Source organism: Bombus fervidus, chromosome 9, assembly GCF_041682495.2.
Source record: "Bombus fervidus isolate BK054 chromosome 9, iyBomFerv1, whole genome shotgun sequence".
NCBI classification, from domain to species: domain Eukaryota; kingdom Metazoa; phylum Arthropoda; class Insecta; order Hymenoptera; family Apidae; genus Bombus; species Bombus fervidus.
Window position 1 is genome coordinate 10,183,590 of NC_091525.1, and position 22,028 is coordinate 10,205,617.

General features: G+C 39.4%; 1 protein-coding gene across 4 annotated transcripts in view; it reads left to right on the top strand.

The window, feature by feature from the left end:
* Positions 1-22,028, top strand: part of Neur (E3 ubiquitin-protein ligase neur) — a 121,193-nt gene that overhangs the window by 57,510 nt on the left and 41,655 nt on the right. Inside the window, exon 1 of one of the 4 annotated variants that reach the window (XM_072010155.1) lies at positions 4,865-5,668. The exons of the other annotated variants lie outside the window; for them this stretch is intronic. Within the exon in view, the coding sequence (XP_071866256.1) occupies positions 5,374-5,668 (295 nt within the window). The 5' untranslated portion in view covers positions 4,865-5,373. Of the gene's footprint in view, positions 1-4,864; positions 5,669-22,028 lie in introns of those variants that run through there. 4 annotated transcript variants of the gene reach the window in all.

Consider the following 22,028-nt stretch of genomic DNA (forward strand, 5'->3'; position numbering starts at 1 on the left):
AAAACTACTGTTCTATTTACATTTACATTTTCATTGTTCCATCTACGAAAAAAGGGAATGTTTTCTTCTTTTTTGCTTCTATAAACTGGATCCTCAAACGTGGATCGAACAAATGTTATTAATTGTACAGTGAAATATTGTAAATGTCGACGGTATTCGTCAGAAACGCGATTCCGTCAAATTTATTTTCTCCTTTAATATTATTTCTTCCATTTTGTTACGGCAGATGAATTTGTGGAAGAAATCCGTTTGTTAAAAATTGGATATTAATTGTATATTTTTATAACGAATCACAGTCGAGTGCATAATGGAATATAAATATTCGATCTTGCCCGCTTAACCTACTTTTACTTTTTCACCATCCTTGAGGCTGGAAGGGATGCGGGTAGGGTTTAAGGATCAGTAGACATCTTCCAAAGCTGACATGAAATCGAATAGGGTGAAAATGCTGGTCGTGCGTTGATAGTCGTAGCGAGAAGGGGCTGACCTGCCATCCCTCGCTAATGAGATTCTAAAAATGCCTTCGTCGATAAACGCTGCCCTCCACGACCTCGTAAAACGTTCCCCCTTTTAATTTTTCGTTTAACCTGTTGCTGTGAACACTAGCCGTGTAAATAAATTGTACTGGCGTGTACCAGTGATCGTCGTAAAATCGTGTAGCTACGTATTTACTCGACGTTCACGTGGATTAGCAATATATTAACAAGTAAAGCAACACCTGTAATTAACGAATGGTAGCCAGTCCATATTTTAGGTTTCGACGTTGGTTAACCGAAAATACGTTAAATGAAACTTTTGTCGAAATTCGCATTGGTCGAAAAACTTCTAAGGAATAGATTTCCCGATCGAAGCTTTCGCTCGCGTTATTTTTATCATCTGGTTATGGTACTGGTATCGTAATTCAATATGCCAATAAATCAGAAACTTAAAAAGGCAAGCGAAATGCGCCATGGAAACCAACGGGGGATGCAGTAAACGAGAACGAAATTACGTCAGCGGCACACAGGGTAAATAAAATGGTGCGGCATGGAGAAAGTTATCGTGCAAGCTGCACGCAGGAAACCGCATTGCAGTCCTGCGAGGCTCTGCATCCTTCCAGCAGCAGGAAACTTAATTTACGAGCCACTGAGTGGCTGCATCGGTACGCCATCTCGGGGCTCACAGCTTTTCGAGCTAACGAGAAACGACGTTAAGGGCACGGAAATTAGATTGAACAGACAATGTAGCGGATCGCAGGAGAGCGAGGATCGATCAGCAATTGTCTACTCGAAAATCGATACGACGGCATCTTCGTCGTTGCGCTCGCACGCGCCAAGGCCGAAGAAACGTGGCTCAAGGGTGACATGCATGAACGGCAGTGACGGTTATCGATATGGAACTTGATACTGCACAAGCTCATGGAAATATTCGAATACTTGTACAAGATGTTTTCTGAATATGGCAAATGAAGACATATTTTCGTTATGATCGGTGTACAGCCCGCATCGACGTCATTCGGACGACAGTCAAGGCTTGCATCAAAATTGGATGATTTACATTTTTTGAAATTCTTACGAAAGGTAACTCCGTTATAAGGGTACCTGTATAAGCTTCTTGTGATTTCGTGTCCATTGAGATCAGCTGAGAACTCGATACATACGTACATGCAATTTATGTGGAACGTTAATGGTACGACAGAAGGGCAGGGAGAATTTCTATATTGTGCTCGTGATTTAGATTAATAGGATGCAATTGAAATACGAAATTGAGTCATCTAAGAGCTTGAACTGAAATATTTTCGACGTTATTAACTATGTCGAAAAATGTGAACAAACGTTGAATGGCTTTAAGGGCGACGTGTTCTGATGTTATTAGCTGTTTTGTAAATGGTTGCGCAAAGGGCATGTGAAGATCAATTTTGTTTTTTGTGGAATCATATATTTTTTAGTATATTAGTCGATCGTTGGAATCGTTAACCTACTTACGTCGAAAAGCGATTAGTTTGATAGATACTTTAACTTTTATTTTGTAAAACTTCTGGTACGAAAGACGCAAGACACTACTTTTGTATTTGTTCCCTTTGTATTTCGTACGATAAGTTTTACAAAATAAAAGTTGAATAAAATACACTGATAATTATCTTTGGAATTATCGGCGCAGGTGAAAGTTTCGCTGGTTTCTCGGTCAATTTTTTGTGTTTCTTAACGTCATCATCATTACTCTGTCATGGGACCAGAAATGGATCTCGAATCCCATGGAAACACGATATTTCTACCGTTGTCTGTACTTTGATCCTGTAACTCGAAATGGCAAACCAAAACAAGCCTCGACCGTCACGGCGAACAGCTCGCGTGCTCATTGCCTCGCCGATTCGAGGCAAGTGCGAATCGTGTTAATTTAATTATAAGAAGAGATACCAAAGGTCGCTATTTTCTCTCATTTCTAAAGAAATGTTACGTTTGAATAGCGTTACTGTTCTTTAAATAACAAGTTGAGCCTTCGAAAGTGATAGAAAATCGCAATATTTTATTCTTATAAGTTTCTATATTTATTTCAGTATTTACAAGTTCTTATCTACAGAATACTAGAAGTATTTAAAAAGCAATTAGTTCAATCGAAGATATAAACTTTTGTTAGTAAAGAAACTTTAATTAAGAAGGAGAAAGGAACGAAGAATAAACCGAGGAATAATTAAAAAAAAATTATGCCCAGTATGGTGGAATTTAAATAGTAAAAGATACAGGCGCCAAAAACGGAAAAGCTCGTTTCTTAATCTTAATAAGAAACCTTACATAATTAACCCTCTTCAACTCTTCAATCATCAGGCCACGATAAAAATCGATCATCGATAAAACACACATGGTAAAAAGTTTTACGTAAGCAGAGAAGAAAATAAATTAATTTCCTCGTTAAGAGAGGAATAATAAAAAGCATTGATCTCATTATTTGGCCACGAGTTTAATCAGGAACAATTTGGCGAACACGTATACGGCTGCACTCGGTGGAACTCGCGTCCTGTTTTTCCGAGGGACTCTAAATTCTACTTACGATATCTCGGTGCACACTCTTCCTGTACGAGCTGCATTATTCATGATCGCAAACGCTGCCATTTGGACCGTTTTCAACACAGAATACCGACCATGCTTCACCCATGATGCTCCTACAACTCTATTTACATATTTCCGTATCACTGGGGCGGATCATAAGTTTCACGTATCACAGCATCACCGTGCTCCAATTTTCTCTTCCAGAGCTCGCGATAGATGGTCGAAACTTGAATAATTAAATCGAATAATTGTATCGAACTCATTCAACGGCCGCGAGTCGCTTGGAAAGCTGCGATCTATGGCCCCTTATGAATCACTCTTAACGCAAAATCGTGAATCTGGCACTAGCTGCGTCGTCGGGAAGTCTCGTTCTACTTTATTAATGCGATCGCATTTATAAAGCCGGCGGATGTTACTGGGAAGTTTAAGAGATGCGACCTTATTACGAAATTTGTATATTCCATTTTTCTTCTCGACGATGGAATCTTTATTTGATAATCGATTATAATTTAATTCGCTAGTGTTATTTATAAATTATGGAAGTATTCATCGGCTGATGCGTATTTTAAGATGGAACATCGACATTTTAGAAATTAAATCAGATATTAGTCAATGGTGGAAGCGTGTGCTAATGATGGCACAGCTGAACATTGATCGCTAGCGTAGAAATATGGCAGATCTGCTGAGTGGGTGTTGTTGCGTGGTCGTTTCAAGTAGCTCATTATTAATTAATGGTTCTACAAGTTCAGTTGTTAGATACTATATTTTGGTGGATAAAATGTAGAGAGTAACCTGGTGAAAATATTTATTAATACAAAAACATCTATTTTTAAAGTTAACCTATAGCAAAGTTTTACGCGCGTTATCAATAAATAGCTGCGATAATAAAACGAAGAAACGATTTTATTTTAGAGATTGCGATACATATTTTCATTAAAAAATCTTCGAGCATAAAGAAGTAATAATCACTGACGAAAATGACTGAAGATCAATAGGATCTTCTTAACGCGTCAAATTTACAGCCAGAGTGTATCCACTTTGTTTAAAAAAGGATAACATTTTACGTGTTTCCCGCGTCATATATTTCGCTCTTTCCAATGGTAGACTTGTCCTCGTTCTAAATCGCCTAGTTTTCAACGTAATAACGAATAGAAATGGTATCAAATCCATATTTTGTCGATATTGTAACATAACGTTTTTGCAGCTTTGATTTGCTCTCACTCAAACCGTGAAAAGCGTAACTTAATACGTTCAATGATACGTACGTAATACATACAAGTAAGATTTAATACACACTGGCTCTGGCTAAGGTCCAGATACGCGCGTAATTTCCATTTCCAAATTTCCGGGAGACGTCTCGCAGACAGCGCGAGCATCAACTCGCGCGAGTCATCGACTCGCGGAAAAAATCCATACCGGAGCGGTGTCGGCTCGTCTGAGCCGAAAGCGGTGGTCGGGTGTCCGGCTCGAAAATGCTCTTCCTCTCGGTCCGTCCGCGCGGGGTAGAAGCACACACAGCCGCAGAGAGGAAAAAAGTAATCGCGTCTAGCAGGATCAATGCTCGTGCAGTCGGCGACCAGTTCGAATTTCCAACCCCGCGCCTCTCGGATCGAAAAGGCATCGAGCGAGTAGTCCACCCCTGCTTCCCCGCGTTGGCGCACGGGGTGGCCCGGTGTGTCGTGGCCAGGTAAGGGGCAGCTGTCCACCAGGTGCCACACTCCCCACCAAACGTAGACGCTGTCGACGTTAGCGCGGTGGGGATAACGCGGCTGCGATTGGTCGGTGGCTCGCGCGCGGCTCGGCGATACTCTGGCGCTCGGTCGACGAGCAGTCAGTCGTCCCTGGCCGCTCGAGGGGCACGCAAGTGTTTGATAATTCGTGTTTTGCTTGCGTTTCTCGTCTTCGTGTCACGCGGTTGTCGAATCCTTCAACCTTTGACACGAAAACATTCGCCTCTCTCTCTTTCTTCTTTCTCCTCGCGTCACGTATTTACATACATATATGTACATACATGTACTCAGTGTGTGTCGAGAGAAATCCAAGTCTCTTATCGTTCTTCTAATATTCGTATATACCGATCTCTACGTATATTCATCTTCCTTATACGTATATACTGTTTACACGGTCATACTGTTCTATTAGTTGGACAAAGTCCGCGACCATAATCACAGTGTGCTGTATGTGCGATCAGTGAGAATCAGCCGGTGTTCGTTCGGCCCCCGCGCGATTCCATCCACCTTGATCTCGTCATCGTCGTCGTCATCGTCTTCGTCGTCTCTATCGGCGCTCCCTACCCCCGGGATCTCACGGTTGCTCTCGTCACCTCGAGAGCACCACGGCTACATTTATGGGGGCGTCGTGCGCGGTCAAGGGCAGTAAGAGCCACCCCTGTCACTGCTGCAGCCACCTCGCCAGTCCCGGCGCGAGCGTGCAACAGCAGCAGCATCACCACCACCGCCATCACCACCATCATCACGAGACGCACCACGCGCACCACCAGCACCATCATCACCACCACCCCGCCGGGAAGCAACCCTCCGCCGAGCTGCAGCCGCAGAACAACAACGGGGACTGCAACATACTGGCACCGCTGCGCAGCAAGATGAAGGTGTTGAAGAAACTGAAACGCAAAATGGGCCTAGGTGAGCCACACCCTCAATTTTCCTTTATTCCACACGTTATTTATTTATTTATTTTCTATTTCTATCGTTTCCTTCGGCAAAACTTTTTGTCGTCGTCTGTTGCTTCGGTGGCGTTTGCTCGTTCGGAGCATTCGACGATAACGAGCGAACACTCTTCGCGATTGTGCGGTTGCTAGGCGCTATATATACGTGACACCACGTCGAGTTGCGGGGTGTTTGAAATTTCGACGGTTTCGAGTTCAATGCCTACCGCATCCTCGTCGAACCGAATATTGCGAGAGATTGTCGAGGTCATGGATTTTTTGGGGGTTGGATAGGTCGATGGGTTTTTAGAGGATCCTTCTCAAATTTTATTTTTAAGTTCAACGTAGTTCGAAAACGTAAACGTAGGCTTTCCTGTTACATTATCCATCATGTGTTGCAATTGGTAGACTGTATGACTGTATGAGATTATTAATTATGAAATCTAAAGAATATCTATATGTGGTATATCAGCGAGTAGTAACAAAAGGTCAATAAACCTGGTTGCTGCAACTTGTTCATAAATTTTCTCTCGCACTTTGAATTTTCGTAGCTGGCTTCTTTGCATCAGTGAATTCTTCGAAAACTTTTCCAAGGAATTATAGTTATACAATTCTTCAACGTAATATCATATAGAACACAGAATATCTATTTTTCTCTTTGAAGAAAGGACAGCTTTGTGCTTCTGTTGCCTTCTGTCCATCTCTTGGTTTCGAAACACATGCAAATTTTTCATTGTCCATGGATGTTCCAAATTTTGGGAAACTTTTCTAAAGAAACTGACAACTTTGCATTAGAATAATAGAGCAACCTTAGAAGACCATAGCGCAGTCAAATTTAATTTCCTTAACCATTTCCCTTTTCAACTACCTTCCCAGCTTCCAACTTTTCGAAAGTTTTTGAATACGTTCTATTCGAATCGTGAAAATTGTTCAGTCTCCGACTTCTATAACGTACAACTTACTAAATATGTAATTATAAAACAACGCATAACTTTACGTACATCTCTCAATACTTTTATATTTACGCGACTTTCGCACGTTGTTTCTTTGTTTGCGTCTCAAGCCTGTTTCGATACGCTCGATAATCATTCGCGAATTCCGCAAATTTGCCCTCTTTGCTTACTCTGGTTACCTACGTCTCTCAACTCTTTGAAGTGTACAGAAAATCGCTTTGGTGGCTCCCTCGAAGATAGCCATGTTGACCCATTATACGGTGAAAATATGCTCACTCGAGACCCATACATCACCCTGCATGTAAGCAACGTTGACATAACTCGCACACCCGTATTCGTCTCGTGAAATTAAGCTGCTGGTAATTTCCTTATGGAACCGGTCCCGGCTCGTTCGCCTGGACAAGGGGTGGCCAGCGCTTTTGTCACACGGAACAGGAGCACATTGACGTTGTAACAGTACCTACGTCGTGGCTCTCACGCGTCTAAAGTAGCGTACATGCAAAGCTGTGTTACAGTCGCTGGAAATACCGTACACCGATCGTCTATTGACATCGAGTTGTTTCTCGCTGACTAACAAGGAAAGATCCTGAGGTGTGATTTTTCGAGAAATTGTTGCACGATGGCGAAGCTTGAGATATCGAAGCTAACAAACTATTGCAGTGTAGCATATCGAGCACGTTAGAAAATTATATTCCGTTAATTCCCCCATAGATTCGCAAATTAATTGATATTTTTAAAATTTTGAAGGCGCGGAGATGCGTGAAATACACGCGATAAGGGAAAATGTGTAAAATATCGATAGCATATAGCTATTCGTTGTAACAGCGAATGTAATTTTTAGCTGTTTTCGTAGCAATACGAATTTGCATAAATAGCCGCGGTTTAACGATTGCTGTGAACTTTGACACACTTTACTACCTCGTTATATCGTGGATTATCGTAGAGTGGCAATAGTAGATACTGTTCTATGACGAGCTTAATGACTATATTGAAACTACCAAATCCATCGAAACGACTTCTCTCGATCTTTTATCTTGGTAGATGTTTTAACGACGTTTTAGTATTCATTCTTATTGAAATAGAAATGATTACGATGTATCTATTAATTTTTATCCACAGAAAGATTCCACAGAAGCCTCGAGTTTGAATATCTTTGGGATTTTTGATTAATCATCGGCAAATATAAATTTATGCTTGTCTACGTCTACGTTATGTCTCTTTAGGTGATTCATCGTACACTTGGGAATATCTGCTTTCTTAATTCGTGAAATTTCGTTTTATAATACGATACTCAGAATCGGATAAAACCTGATTTTATATTTTTAAGTGAATGTTCGAATGAACTTTCCCGGTAAGGAATTCCGATAGAGAATGATTTGTAGAGGTATTCTAGAAATAACTTTATTGAAGAAACATCTTAATAAAATAACCGTGACCTGGTTCCGAGTGTATCGCAAGTTCAGTTAGTCGGAGCATCTCGAAGGAAACACGATCTCGAGATAAAATGTAACTTTCCGTTTGACACAGATTAAAACCACTTTCGCGAAGTCCTTTGTCGATGCTCTTGTCATATTTCAAATAAATTTTGCACCATATTTCGCAACGTTTGATCTCTGTTTATCCTTCTCAATTTCTTTAACAAATTAAAATTAATTAAGAAAGTAAATCTAGCGTGCGGTAGCTTTTAGTTTTAATATTTCTCAGAATTGTGGTATTTGTCAGTTTTAATTGTCTGCGTGGAAAATTAATTGAAACTTATTTTAATACTAATTGAAAATTATTCTATAAATGGTAAATGGCAATTTCAATCACGTCAAGAATCTAATGTAAAAATTGAAATAGCTTTCACCTGGATATAGTACAAAAATAGAATATTTAATTAAGTATCATAGGTGATCCAAATAAAATGTTAAAGCAATGCTTAATAAGCGTACTCTATCTCTCAGGACAAATGAATAATTTAACTCGGCCCTTGATGATGATGCCTCGGAAGGTCGTTAGAAGGCTGCAGGGCTCCGAGGAACCTTTCCTACAGGATCGTTAGCGCTCCCGCTGCTTCCTTTATTTTTAATCGCTGTTTTCCCACGTAGCGTCGAAGTGAAAGGTTCCTCGAGATAAAATAAAAACGCCTGTGACGCAGCGGCGTGCCGCCAACTACGCGTTTACTTACTATTAGATTAGCCCTGTCACGATTCTTCAGTCATTTTCATTTACTTGCACACACTTGTGACTCTACGATTTCTAACATTGTGTTTGACAATCTTCTAAACTTTACAAAATTTATCCGGTGCCCGATCCGATTCGTTACATCATTTTATCGAGTCCAGTAAATAAATAAGATGATCGTATTAAATAAATCAAACGACTCTGCAAACCTGGAACGATAAAAGATTTATCAGTGCCTAGGAAAAGTATTTGTACGTCGTTATATTTGTCACAGCGTTTATATATTAATTAATCAAGTTTAAGTACAGTAAGTTTCATATCAGTCGATTGTACTTTCGTACGACTAGAAAAATTTAACATTAAAAGTTTAATAGTTTGAAAGCGAAACATGGGACCTGACAAGAGAACGCTTTCATTGGAAAATAATGGTACAGATAATATTTGTAGCCACTGTACGTAACCTAATTTCACTATATGCAGATGGTTAATAAATCGTGACCAAGTTCGATATCCTCGGCCACAGTTTCATCTGATATCCTTTAACCGCGAGACTGTAATGGAAAATCGAAGTCGGTCATCCGATGCAAGCTTTATAACAGGAATACGAGCCTTCTATTCTCATCCTTCCACTTTCCCTTTCCTAATTTCGAGTTCAGCTCAGGGACACGTCGTGATCGCGCATTCAATGATATCGAAAGGGGAGGAACACCGGGATATCGTCGCCGAGGAGCATTGAATAGAGCGAATCGAATATTCTTAGCAACTTGCACGATCCACTTTCGCCTCTCGAGGACGTTAAAGATTGTCGGTTATTCCCGGAAAATCCGATAACCTATATGCTAGCTCGCTGGAAATGTTCTATCCGCTAATGAGACGAAGGATGAATGTTTTATTAATATCATCATCTACCTGGATATCGAATGTGTTTCGCTCCTCGCTGAGAAAAAGTCGATGGTCAGGTTTTGGACTTTTTGTCGACAACAGGTAGCATTCGTTTTCTTTCGCTTGGAAGTCGCTTTATATTTTATGAATAATCACGTGGACAAAAATGTTACGCATTATTAATTCTTCCGGAGGATTCGAATTTATAGATACATCTTTTTCTTCCAGTCAGATTAGATGCAATTCGATGTTACTGTATTATAAACAACGTTTAATTTCTTTCTTACATTGTACTATCTCTGCATTCGTTTCTTCGATGCATATTTAATTATATACATTTTCTTCAAAAAAATTCATCAGGACGATAATTGTACATGCACTCTCAAAATTCTCAGGATACGTTTTGTCTTCAATAAACTCAATATCTTCTATGTAGATTATGAACTTTAAATTGTACGTATTTTTAGAAGAACTGCTAATATTCTCGTCGGATTAAATGGTCTTTTAACAGTTACTTAACCTTCTCCACTTTTGAAGAAAATATAAGGACTGTCTTGAGGATTGTGAGTGCTGGCGTATTTACAACGATACGTTCATGCTAATAATTTTTCAAATTTCTCCAGGGAGTTTCTCTTCAAAAATGCGAAGTATCCGCCGTAAAGTCGCCAACCAAAATTCTATAGTAGATAACAAACTGCTTAGAAATCTGCCCCTTATCTGTACGAAGCGCACCCCAGGGACAGAAGTTTCTCAACAACCCCAATATTAATATTCCATTACGGTGGTTCTCCTTCCGTTGGAGCAGAAGCAGGACTGCTGCAACACAATGGAAGTAGGTCGTTGAAAGAGAAGTCCTCCGGCTGAAGTCGTCATTTCCTCCGTTATTTTCGCGCACAAACCCCCCGTTCATCCCCTCGTTTCCGTCGTTTTCCAGCGAACAACGGCCAGATACCGCGCTTATCCGCGACTCTGTCAACGGGGGTGGATTTGTATCGTTGCGGCTACCGTTCGTCGTTGACCGACTTTTTGCTCAATGGGTGATTTGCCAGTTCTGATGAGAGACAAAACCGAAGGGATTCGGGCTTCGAGCCCTCGTTTTACCCCTTTTTCCTCGCTTCAACGTTTAATTCGGATCCCGTTCGAAATAATACTCGGTTCGATCGACATCGTTTGGTATTTTATACGTTTTGTTTAAAAACGAGCCAAGATGGACTGATAAATTCTAGACACACTTTTTATAAAATTCTTAATTTCGTTATGTAAGTCGATCTGTATCCAATTCCCGAGAAACAAATTACTTCACGGATAACGTAGGTTCTAGTATTTGCATAAAATGACATGTACATTTGTTTCTATATTTCTGTCCCATAAATTAAGCACCTGGTATATCGAATCATGAATAATTTCTTTAAAATTTTCAACATATTCAATATTTATGTTGTGTGTTTTCAACATAACTCACAGATATACGATATATATAAATATAATAAATCGTCTAGAACGTAGCTTCCTATTTTCCTACTTTTCTTCCAACCGTAACATCTCGATTACACGAATCTGCGAACTCACAGATTACTATAACACCACATCCAACTTTCCCCTCTTCTAAATATCACAATTACAAAACCCTCCACCCTAACAAACCTCCAAACCGTCAAATCTTCTCTTTGCAACCCCTTCGCGATTAAACAACCCTTCGACAAACGTGCACGAGCCAAGAGAGAAGCTTCAAAGAATCGTCTGGCTGCGAGAACCAAAGGGAGCATCCTCCAGGCGTGGTCGTCATCCCGGTTATTTTCTAGTCTCGCTGCAGAAGTTCGTCACACGGTGGCTCCGTCACGGAACCGTATCGTCGACGTTCCTTGTTGACCGACTTTCTCCTCAATGGATGATTCGCCAGCCAAGAACGACGGAGACAAACCAAACGAACTCCTCCAAAAAGAACGGAGGAGCAAGAAGGACGCGCGTTCGTTCTTCCCCCTCTTCTTTCTTTTCTTTTTTTTTTTTTTTTTCGCTCGTCACCCTTCAACGTTTCCCGGTGCACCCCGTTCTCATCAGATATCTGTTGTTCCCGGCCGCGCGATGAGCCTCTTTCTAAGAACGTTCGCCATTGTCGGCGACAGCTTTCGCCAAGTGGAAACTCTCCTCCACCACCCACCAGCTGTCTCTCTTTCTTCTTCTTTCTTCTCTGTTTTTTTTTTCGCCTCTCGGCCAACTTTTGTCTTCCACCAGCCAGCCAGACGTCGTTCCCCCGCGAGCCACCGAATCTTTCACGAATTGCAGATGCGACAATGCACGCTGCAAGGACAAAAAGGCCCTGTCGGAGTCTGGGTCGCGGCCGTCTGAATAATCGCGGATTATTCAAGAAATCTCGCCAACCTCGTCCTGACTGCTCGCGAACTTGCGCGTATCCGGTTCTCCTTCCTCTTCCTCGCTTTCTCTTTCTCCCTCTGTTTTTCTTTGCGAGTTCTCTGGGTCGCGGAATTGCGCGCAGGGTGTTAGACGGCTCGGAAGTTGTTTGGGTTTCCGCTGCGATTGACGGAGAAATTAAGATTCGGCCTTTTAGGTTGGTGTGTTAACAGGGTAGATAGGATTCTAGAAAGCTGTGGTTTCTCGGATTGCGGACAAGTCGCTAGTGTTTAGAATTGGAATTTTAGAAATTTCTCCACCCTGATGGAGTGTCTTGCTTGTTTCTTTCCAACGTTAATTGCGGTAGGATTTTAGAAAGGGGTAGTTTTTGGAAAAGTCGATAATGTTTAGAATTGTTCGAGTTTCGGTTGTAATTGGGACGGAAATTAGGATTAAGTATTTTTAATTTGTTAATGGGATAAGTAGGATTCTAAGGAGTGATTTTTCGAATTGTAGAGAAGTTTACGTTTAGGATTGGTTTTAGGAATTTCGTAATACTTGTAAAGTGATTTCATGGCCTTTTTTTCTTAGAGTGTTAAATGGATTTGTAGGAAGTGTAGTACCTATTTTAGATACTGAATTGTGAAACTAGATTTCTGATTTACTGCTTAAGGAATAGGAAATGTTACGACGATGCGTTATGGTTCTGTTGTACAATGCCCCCTTTCTTCTACGTCGATGCTCATTCACAACAGTCCATTGTAATCAATCGATCGAAATCTAGAGCTGTTTCCTCGACGATTCTTCGACCTCCGAATCAGTGTTTCTTAACTCCTTGACATTTTTCTATACGGTAAAAGATTTCGATCCACTTGTAACTATAACCATCGCAAAACAGACGTTTATTTTCCATTCGGAATATTCATTTTTATTAAATTAATAAAAAAGGATTGAACAATAGAGCAACTAAATTATCATCGATTCTCAACTTTTTGCAAATGTCATAGAAAAGATTCTCTTTCTCTTCGAAGTATTTGTCCTTCGTTATTCATCTCCGTTAAATAACGAAAAAGAATCTTCCAGTTCCAAACCAATTTCTTATTTTTTTTTTTTTTTTTTTAATATAATAAATGAAGTTTACGTCATGGAGTTTACATCGCTGAAACGAGCTTAGTTTTGAAGGGCGTTGAAAGGGAGAAAACTCGACGCGAGAAATCTTCAAATTTAATGATCTTCGGGTTTACGACCGGGGCTGAATGACCCAACTGTTCCATTTTTCATCTTTCTCGTTCTTTCCCGTGCTTAGTCTTCCGCTTTTACGTGTCGAATTTTCTTTAATGGAAGAGATTCAAGAGACTAACGCTACGTGCGCACCTTTTTGCGCGACACTTTGTGGGAGGTCTTTGAACCGTATTCCTTTAAACATTTTCCATCGGACAGACAATACACGTGCAGCCCATAAAACATTGCTCTCCCTCGTGTTTTTATTCTCCTCTCTTTCTCTCTCTCTCTCTCTCTCTCGCTCTCTCTGCCTCTCTTTCTCTTGTTCGTATAAAAAATCTGTTTTGTTTTCTGCTTCATCACCGAACAAACTCAGGTTTTTTGCTTCCACTTCTCTTGGGAAGATTCTACACCTTCAGTTCGAAGAACGGAACTTGCTCTTTTATTTACGTTGCCTGAAGCTGTGGAAGTTGGCATCAGGTTCTGAATTTTTATAGTTCATGTACTTCGCGTATAGCGACAAGTTGGTGCTATATATTTAACTTAGTTACTATCCTGGTGTTAAATTAATTCCAATTTTCAGTTACTTAGTTTAAGGAACTTGCTTTTAGCTTATGATTAAAAAAAAAGAAACATTTGCTTGATGATTGTTAGAAAGAAAAGCCCAAATCTCGTTGCAACTTCGATTTAAAGAGTATATCTTTATACGAGATCTAAAACAACTGCAGTAAATATCCACCCAAAAGAACGATACAAGGAAACAATAGCGAATTTCAATTATATTGAAAATACGTATGACATAATTGAATTATATTTCTCTCTACACTCCTTAATATTACAAAAGGAATTTATAATTTCCTTGAAACTTTGACTAACAAAAGAACCCTGTATCATGTAAAAGCAACTCAAACAAATATGTCCCCTCAAAATTAACAATTAGATGCTCCTTAAAACTTAATCTCAAAAAGATATTTCTTTCGTATCAACTAGAACCATAAATTTCACAAAAAGAAAAGAAAAAAGAGGAAAGAAAAAAATATATATCGCAATAGTATTCGTAGAAAAAAGTCCACATCCATTCAGACATTTCCATTTACAAAAAGTCTGCCTTTCATCCTGCGCCAATAAATCTGAAAATGGAAGAAGAATTTAGCCAGCGAAAATTCCAAAAAATAATTCAACGAGGCAGAACCATGCGTCTGGCTCGGTGACTTTAATGGCTGCACAGGCGGCGTCTTCGTTCGAAAAGCAAGAAGCGTGATCGTCTGACAGAATTCGCATTCGGCTCGATCATTCTTCTAGGGTAGCAGCTGTGCTCGGTCAACCCTCGTGCGTTTATCTCCCTCGCCACCCTTCCTTGTTCCTCCTACCCCTGCTGTTGCTCGATGGAAAAGGAGAAGAAGCTTCTCGCGGAGAAACGAGCGTACGGCCATTCGAACAGCTGACGAGCCTTTAAAACTTTCGGCGCTGGCTTTTTACCTGAGCTCACGTTGCATCGAAATGGCGAGGCTTCTCGGATCTCGAATCGCAAGGCACGGTCATTATTCGGACAATAAACTCGTGGAACGAGCTTACTTTCGATCTGCCAACTTCGATTCTGCCTGAATAGAGGAATCGTGTAGATTCAAAGGAAAATACCAAATCGACCAACGAAGGAAGAAAGGAAATTTTCGTTCGCCGAGAAAAAATGAAGAAGAACGAAGCAGATTTGAAAAAGCGGAAAGCGAATCACATTTGTTCGTGTTAAACTGGTACAGAGCATAGAGACGCCATTGTTTTGTGAAAAATTGTGCTTGCAAGCGGAACTTGCACGGTTGTAAGTTAATCCCTGATTTTTGTTATTTGGTTTGTTACATACCTTGTTATTAACTATTTTTCGTGATACGTGTATGTTATTTTTATTGTGAATTATATAATTTTAAGAGTTTGTTACAGTTTATGTTTTGACTTCTTTATGACTATAGAATTTGTTACTGTTATAATGTATATAATTTATTATTGTTATATCTGTATTGTAGTTTATGTTTCTGTTAAAATTCTGTCGGAGTCATCAATTATTTTAAACAAAATAGTTTTAAAGAAAGAAAAAAGACAATTATAGCCAATGCTGTCTACTTTCCAAGCTTCGTCCTATTCAAGTATGATTCTTCTTCTCTATCTATAGAACTTTATCTCACGTAGTATCCTACAAGACATCTAAATCGTAGCTTTTTGTAAATCATCACAGTTTTTCTTTCCTTAGTTCGTTATTATACCTGACGTTCCAAAAAAGCAACATCACGAAGGCCATTCCCGCGAACGTAACAAACTTCAACCACCACTCTTCTCAGACAATGACCAGCAAGATCGTTCTCTGTGAACCTTTTAGACGTGCCACGAAACGATGACAGCCTCTTCTTAAACCGCAATCTTGATCCCCTAATGCCTTGTCCAAGCATTACTTCCAAATAAAACTAATCCCCATTATTCATAAATATCAATACTCACTTTGAGATCAAGTTGGGAAAAGCGGAAAGTTATATTCGATTATTTTTTAAACGCGAAAATATGGTGAGCCAAAATTCCCTCATTTTAATACGTAGGAACATCAAATGTATCGCATCAATCGCAATCGATGAAGATTACAAAAATGAAATCTTTCAAAGTGTACAGATTGTACATAGATCATGAAGTATGTAAAGTTTAAGAGTCACTTTCAGATCACAGAAGTTGGAAATTTGAAAAACGCTGAAAATCGCGACGCAATTGAAATGAAAATCACCGAAACATTTCCAAGGTACAAACTTAACACACAGGACACAACAGCATGTTTCCAGAATTCAAAGTTCACAAATCACAAAAACATTTCCAAGCTATAGTACTTGGTCAACACACAGTACACGAGGGAAAGAAGGTTTCCGAAGTCCGCGTACAGATCACAAACTACAGAAGGAAAATTCCCAAGATACAAAGTTGGTACACGAATCACAAATGATAAAAGAGAAAGCTTCTAAGATCCAAACTTCATACATATGTGGATCACAGAGAACACAGAGCTTACAGAATACAAACTTCTTTCACGAATCACAGATTAATAATGAAATTCCCCAAAAATACATTTTCAAAGCACAAAGTTCACGTATGAATCACGAAAAGACGAAAAGAATTTTCGAGGTTCACACTCAGAGCATAGGTTTCTGATCAGAATCTCTCTCTTTCTCTTTCTCGAGTTCCCGGGATACGCATCGGGTTATTCCGCGTCCGTTCCTCCGTTGCCTGGCTCGTTCGCGGTTTTTCTGGTTCTTTTTGCCTCGGTGAATCACTCGGCCCTCCCGCGGCAGAGATTCTCAGTTGGCGATCTCAGCTCCGCGGCGAAACGCAGGTGGAAAGAGAGTCGCGGGTATGGCGGCGCACACCAGGATAACGACACGTGTCTCGAACAGTCCTCGGCCGCTTCCTAGACGGAGAAAAAGGCCGTCGACAACCACCGTGACTCATGTGCCGTTTAAGGTCGAACCGGTGAGCCGTCGAATGGATTCGTGACGAAATTCCTTCGGACAACGAACGATCGTTGCGTAAGTCGAGTGCCCAGAGAATCGATCCAATCGAACAATAACCTGCCATCGATCTGTTACTCTTGTCGCAGTCTTTGACGTGTTTTGCGTGGATTACGTGGATAGTCTTGCAAAACGGTTTCTCAGAGGAATTTGCATTGACTAATGTGGATTGGTATGTAAGTATTGGGACACCTGTTTATTTGTTACGTTTATTCCGAGACTTGAGAATATTTGGTATTTCGTGTTATTAATAGAAATTCATATTTTTATAAAGGCAAATAAAGGAACAGAACACAATGTTTTATCTACTAAATTCCACGACTGGTCGTAAACTTTGCATATTTTACATACCTTTGCACGTTGGGTGCATTCTGTGCATTATTATGTTGTTATATTTCTCATGAATGTATGAAAATCTGCGGTCTAATTGTAAGCCATGTACAATTAATACAAAAAGTATTGGTACATCGTTGTATTTATTATAGTACTTATATACTCATTAAGTTCAAGAATATTAAATTTCTTATGACATATAATATAGTACTTTCGTGTGATTGCTCAACGTGATTAAAAATATAACGCTATGAAAATGAAACGTAAAACCTGAGAAAAAAAAAACCACTGCACTGGAAAATAAGGGTGTGCGATAATACTTTTCGTAACCACTGTATGATGCATATCAGGTTCGCAAATAATACACGTAGAATGTGAAAGTAGTAAAGAGCAATTTGTACTAAATATCACTAGGTGTCCTAATACATGCTTATAATATGAAGCTGGTTCTCGTTTATAGGAGACATCGTTATAACGTAGATTTCAGGAGCTAGATAACAGGAATTGATTCTCTGTTTACTCAATCGACACCTTTGAGGTTTTCACTGTTCGATTCTTGTTCGCATAGACGGTCCATCTTCGTCTATATCTTAACATATTCGTTAACTAACTCTTATTTAACTGAAAAAAAGACTTCATCCTGTTTTTCCCTACAACCAATCAACTAATAAATTTTAATAATTATTCCTTGCAATTAATAGAATCCAAGATCCACGATGGAAGCTACAAAAGTCTCGAACAAACAGGGAATCGACTCCTCCAACCAGGAAACCTACGATATAATCTTTGGAAAGTATTTCTTCTTCTTTTCAAATTTAAATGCCAATCAACAAACGTATGAAAACCTGAAATTCTCAAAGAAGTTCATTTCCACGATTATCCACAAGTTGATCACTCTCCATAGTCGTCTGGTCGTGGAAGATCTTCGCTCACGTGGCAAAGAGGAGCCAGCTTCCTCGAGCAGCCCGATCACTGACCGTCCTCACTGACTGGTCAGGTTAGTTTGTGTGCGTTCACACCCATCCACCCACTTTCCGCTCAACCTGTGACGTCACAGCATCGCGAATGGAACCCGTCTTTGTTCCCACAAGCGTTTCGCAAACCGGTTTACCAATGGTTCCGCGTGCCCTGTCAGCTGGCAGGACCGTTTAATCGGTTGGAACCGTTTCTATTTTAAAGGATCGCCCATTTTAAAGGATCCTCCTCGACTCCTCATCCTTCCAAGAATAGTTCATTCATGTCCGTTAAAGCGTTGCCAAGCGTTCCATCGCGGATTTAGATAAGGATGAGCGAGTAGATTTTACGCACGTAGGCGCGTTGTCCTTACGGCGCTACTCGGCTGCTATCTATTCTGGTTAGACTTAGGCCTCTGGCAAATAGAATATTGTTTTCGCAAGTTATCTTTGTATTGTCTTTTGGCCTGTTCAGCGGACTCTGATGGTTTACACGGTGATGAAATGCGTGGAAATTGGGTCCAATGATTCGGCTGTTTGTTGGAGATTTGGTTTAAGAGAGATATCAGGATATCAGGATATTAGGTGGATAGGATCGTGTTTTTAAAAGAGACGTTGGGAATAATTCATAGGGCTTTCAATAGTATTTGCATACTGTTTTGTGTTTGATAAAATTGGGTAGAACTTAACATAATCGTAATACAAATAGTAAATTTTACAATAATTAATCTTATTTGGATACTAAAGAAAATTAGAGAGAGGTGTTCGATATTGGTTAACTAAAATGGTTTCGTTCTTTGATAATAGCATGTTGAATCTCACATATATACAGTGGATTAAAATTCGCGATATAAGTGTGATCAGGAGAAATCTTCTGTGGCTGAAAATAAGACGAAACTCGAGGAATGAAATATTACGTTGGAGGCTTCGTTTTTCAAGAAAATTGCATTTGCTACCTACCCAGTTAGAAACTAGTCAAGTTCCTGTATACTTGATAAGTTTTTGAACTCGAAGTTTAGAAGCCTCCGCGTCTGTGATGTCAAGTTTTCTGGTTGAAATGGTTTGGCAAGTTGGTTATGATCCAGTTTCCAAGATTTCTGTGTCGTATGTCTTTTATCGGTCAGGTATTTGGTAGTTTTTCGAACTTCCTGCAAAACAGATACGGAGGACGGAAACGAGACTGAATCACAGACCGGAAACTCGCGTCATCGATGTAGTGTACCTGAAACGCTATCGTGAAAGAGATTTCCACGAGCAATGTGCTAGCTTTTACCTTCTTCCTGTTCCCTTTTATCTTACAATTGAAGAAATATTTTCTGTGTTGAACCTTGTTCAGTCATTCTTAATATCAAGCGCCGAGAATCCTTTGTTAATCGAGCTTATGTTGCTACGATAAATCTACGTACATTTCGCATTCTTCTTCTTTGTTTAAGAGATTAATTTATTTGAATATGTACATTCGAAAAATTTCACTGTTTAGCTCGTCAGCAGCCAAATTGATGCGAAGAGATGAACTCCATTTCTCACGAAGTTCTTCATTTTACTAGCCGTTTTATTGCAAATCTTAAAAATTATAATAAACGTATCTTATAAATATAAATTATATTATACTATATAATAAAATTAAAATATAATATGTCTATAAAATTTAAATGTAATATCTAAGTATAATAATATATTGTAATACAATACAGTTAGCACTGAGCATCCTGAAAATCAAACGATTTATATTCATAAAATTCCCGACAAGAGAGTTGCGTAAGTAATTGTATCTTCCACGGTCAGTGAATATTAAAAATAAAATGAATATTAAAAAAATATCACGTCTGTAATCGTCCCTGAATACGTCTATTTATAGAGTTAATCAGCGTGACTTCCGAACGATTCAGTTAACAGCTGAAAATATATATCTTGCGATCCCTCCATCCTCCACTTTCTTGCTGCAGTTCTTCTTACAAACTTCACTTTTCCTATGCTCTAGACCACAACTATATACGTAGGATCGAGAAGAAGATAGAAGCGAGAAATAGTATGGGAGGAATTACACGATATCCAAGCAAGGATAGCCGCAGAGTACTTGTACGCGTTTGGAACTCGCGGAAGCAAGGTGCGTGAACACCCCAGACAGCACGTGCAGGTTCGACGAGGTGCGCGTACCGGAAGTCGCGGCCACTTAATGGATGCGTACGAGCCTAACGTACGCACGTGCTCGACGCTCCTGTGGAAATTCGTCAGTTCACCCAGACGAGACGCATCCACCCTGAAACTCGCTTCTTATGCTTCGTAGTTTCACTTCTTTTTGACGTACACCTTCATCGCGATCTTGATCATTCTGATCTTTGCTTGGGTTCGCTGATCATCTGAACTGGATTCGAGTTGCTTTGAAAATGTTCCTTCGAGTTGATGAATTCAACTTGCAAGAGTTTTTCGGAACTGAACTTTGCTTTGAGTAAGAGTTAAGAGTTACGTAACTGAACTTTTATCACCATTGGATTATTATCTTTATTGAATTACAAGACATGGAATTCGCTGCAAATTATTTCAAGATTCGGGTAAATTTTTCGTCGAGTCAGAAGGCGAAATCGTTTGGTATGGTTTGCAGTGTAAACGAATTTTTATTACATCTGGATTATTTATCGGATTTTTGATTGATTAGCCAAGTAAGAAAAATTGTGAATCGTTGTGAAAATGTAAGATTGTTTCGATTCTTTCGGTTTAGAGAACAGTGAAATTGGGTTTTTTCTTTTAGGGATAGCTCGCGCTTTCGTCGTCGTTTGCTTGGATTTTACTTAAGAAAATTTATCATATCAGAGATTTTTTCGATTTGTGAAACGAAAAGGTGACATTTTTTCACGTTGCATAATAATAATTTGTCGCATAATAATATGTGTAGTATTATAATAATCGATTTAATAAAAAAAATTATGAACGATTTAGCTGAAGGGTCGTTCCAAAGTGGAGCTTGGAATAAAAGAAATGGAATGTGGAGAGTGGACTGTCAGCAAAAAAATGTAATTCAAACCACTGTTCCTCCTCATTTTCAATTTCAATAGTTCCTACAATACAAACTCACCTTTATAACATTTTCCTATTTCTTCTCTCTTGATTTCTCTCTTTCTCAAATCAACAACATACCTCACTAGTTTCATTCCATAAAATATCGACGACGGCACATTTGCTACAGAAAGAAGTTTCTCGGATCGTCGAAAAGGGAAAAAAGAAGTGGCAAGAGGCCATCCATTTAGTCTTGCTTTCGGCTGGATTTCGCGAAAATAGATTTTCATCGTCGAAATGGCTCGACGGTTGATTTAAAGAGCGGAGTGTAGCTCCGTTCGAACATCTGTCGTCGATAGAAGTGCTTCCAGAAGAAACGAGGAATGAGCCAGGAGAGCTTTCGAGTAGTTCATTTGGCAACGATTAGTAGCCCCCGTTTTCTCGATGAACTCTTCAACTAAAGGGTGGATTCTCGGCTGTCGACTCTCGCAGGAATATATTTTTATTTTCTCCAGCTGTCCACTGCGACGATCTCAATAACGAACTTTCTACAATTAACGTTATCCTGTTATAAAAATATTTTATTACAAATATCCAAAGCATTTAAGAAAATTATCGTTATTTGGTTTCTGGAAAATAGAATTCGCAAAATGTTAGAAATTTTAGATTCCGAAATTCTAGCATAGAAATTGGAAAAATAAATTTACGTTTGATATTAATTCTATACTAATAAATTTCCTATTTTTTTAAATAGCGAAAGATAGCTTCGTTTTTTCTAATTTATTTAATTTATCGTTATGAAAGGATTACTAGAAATTTGATTAGAAAGGATCATCAAGGATCGCTAATATGTCGTTCGTTTTCTAAATAATCACAAAAATATTCCATTAGAAAGATACATTAATATCGACAACGTTAAAGGAAAATAATCCCAAATTGAAGATTTTTCG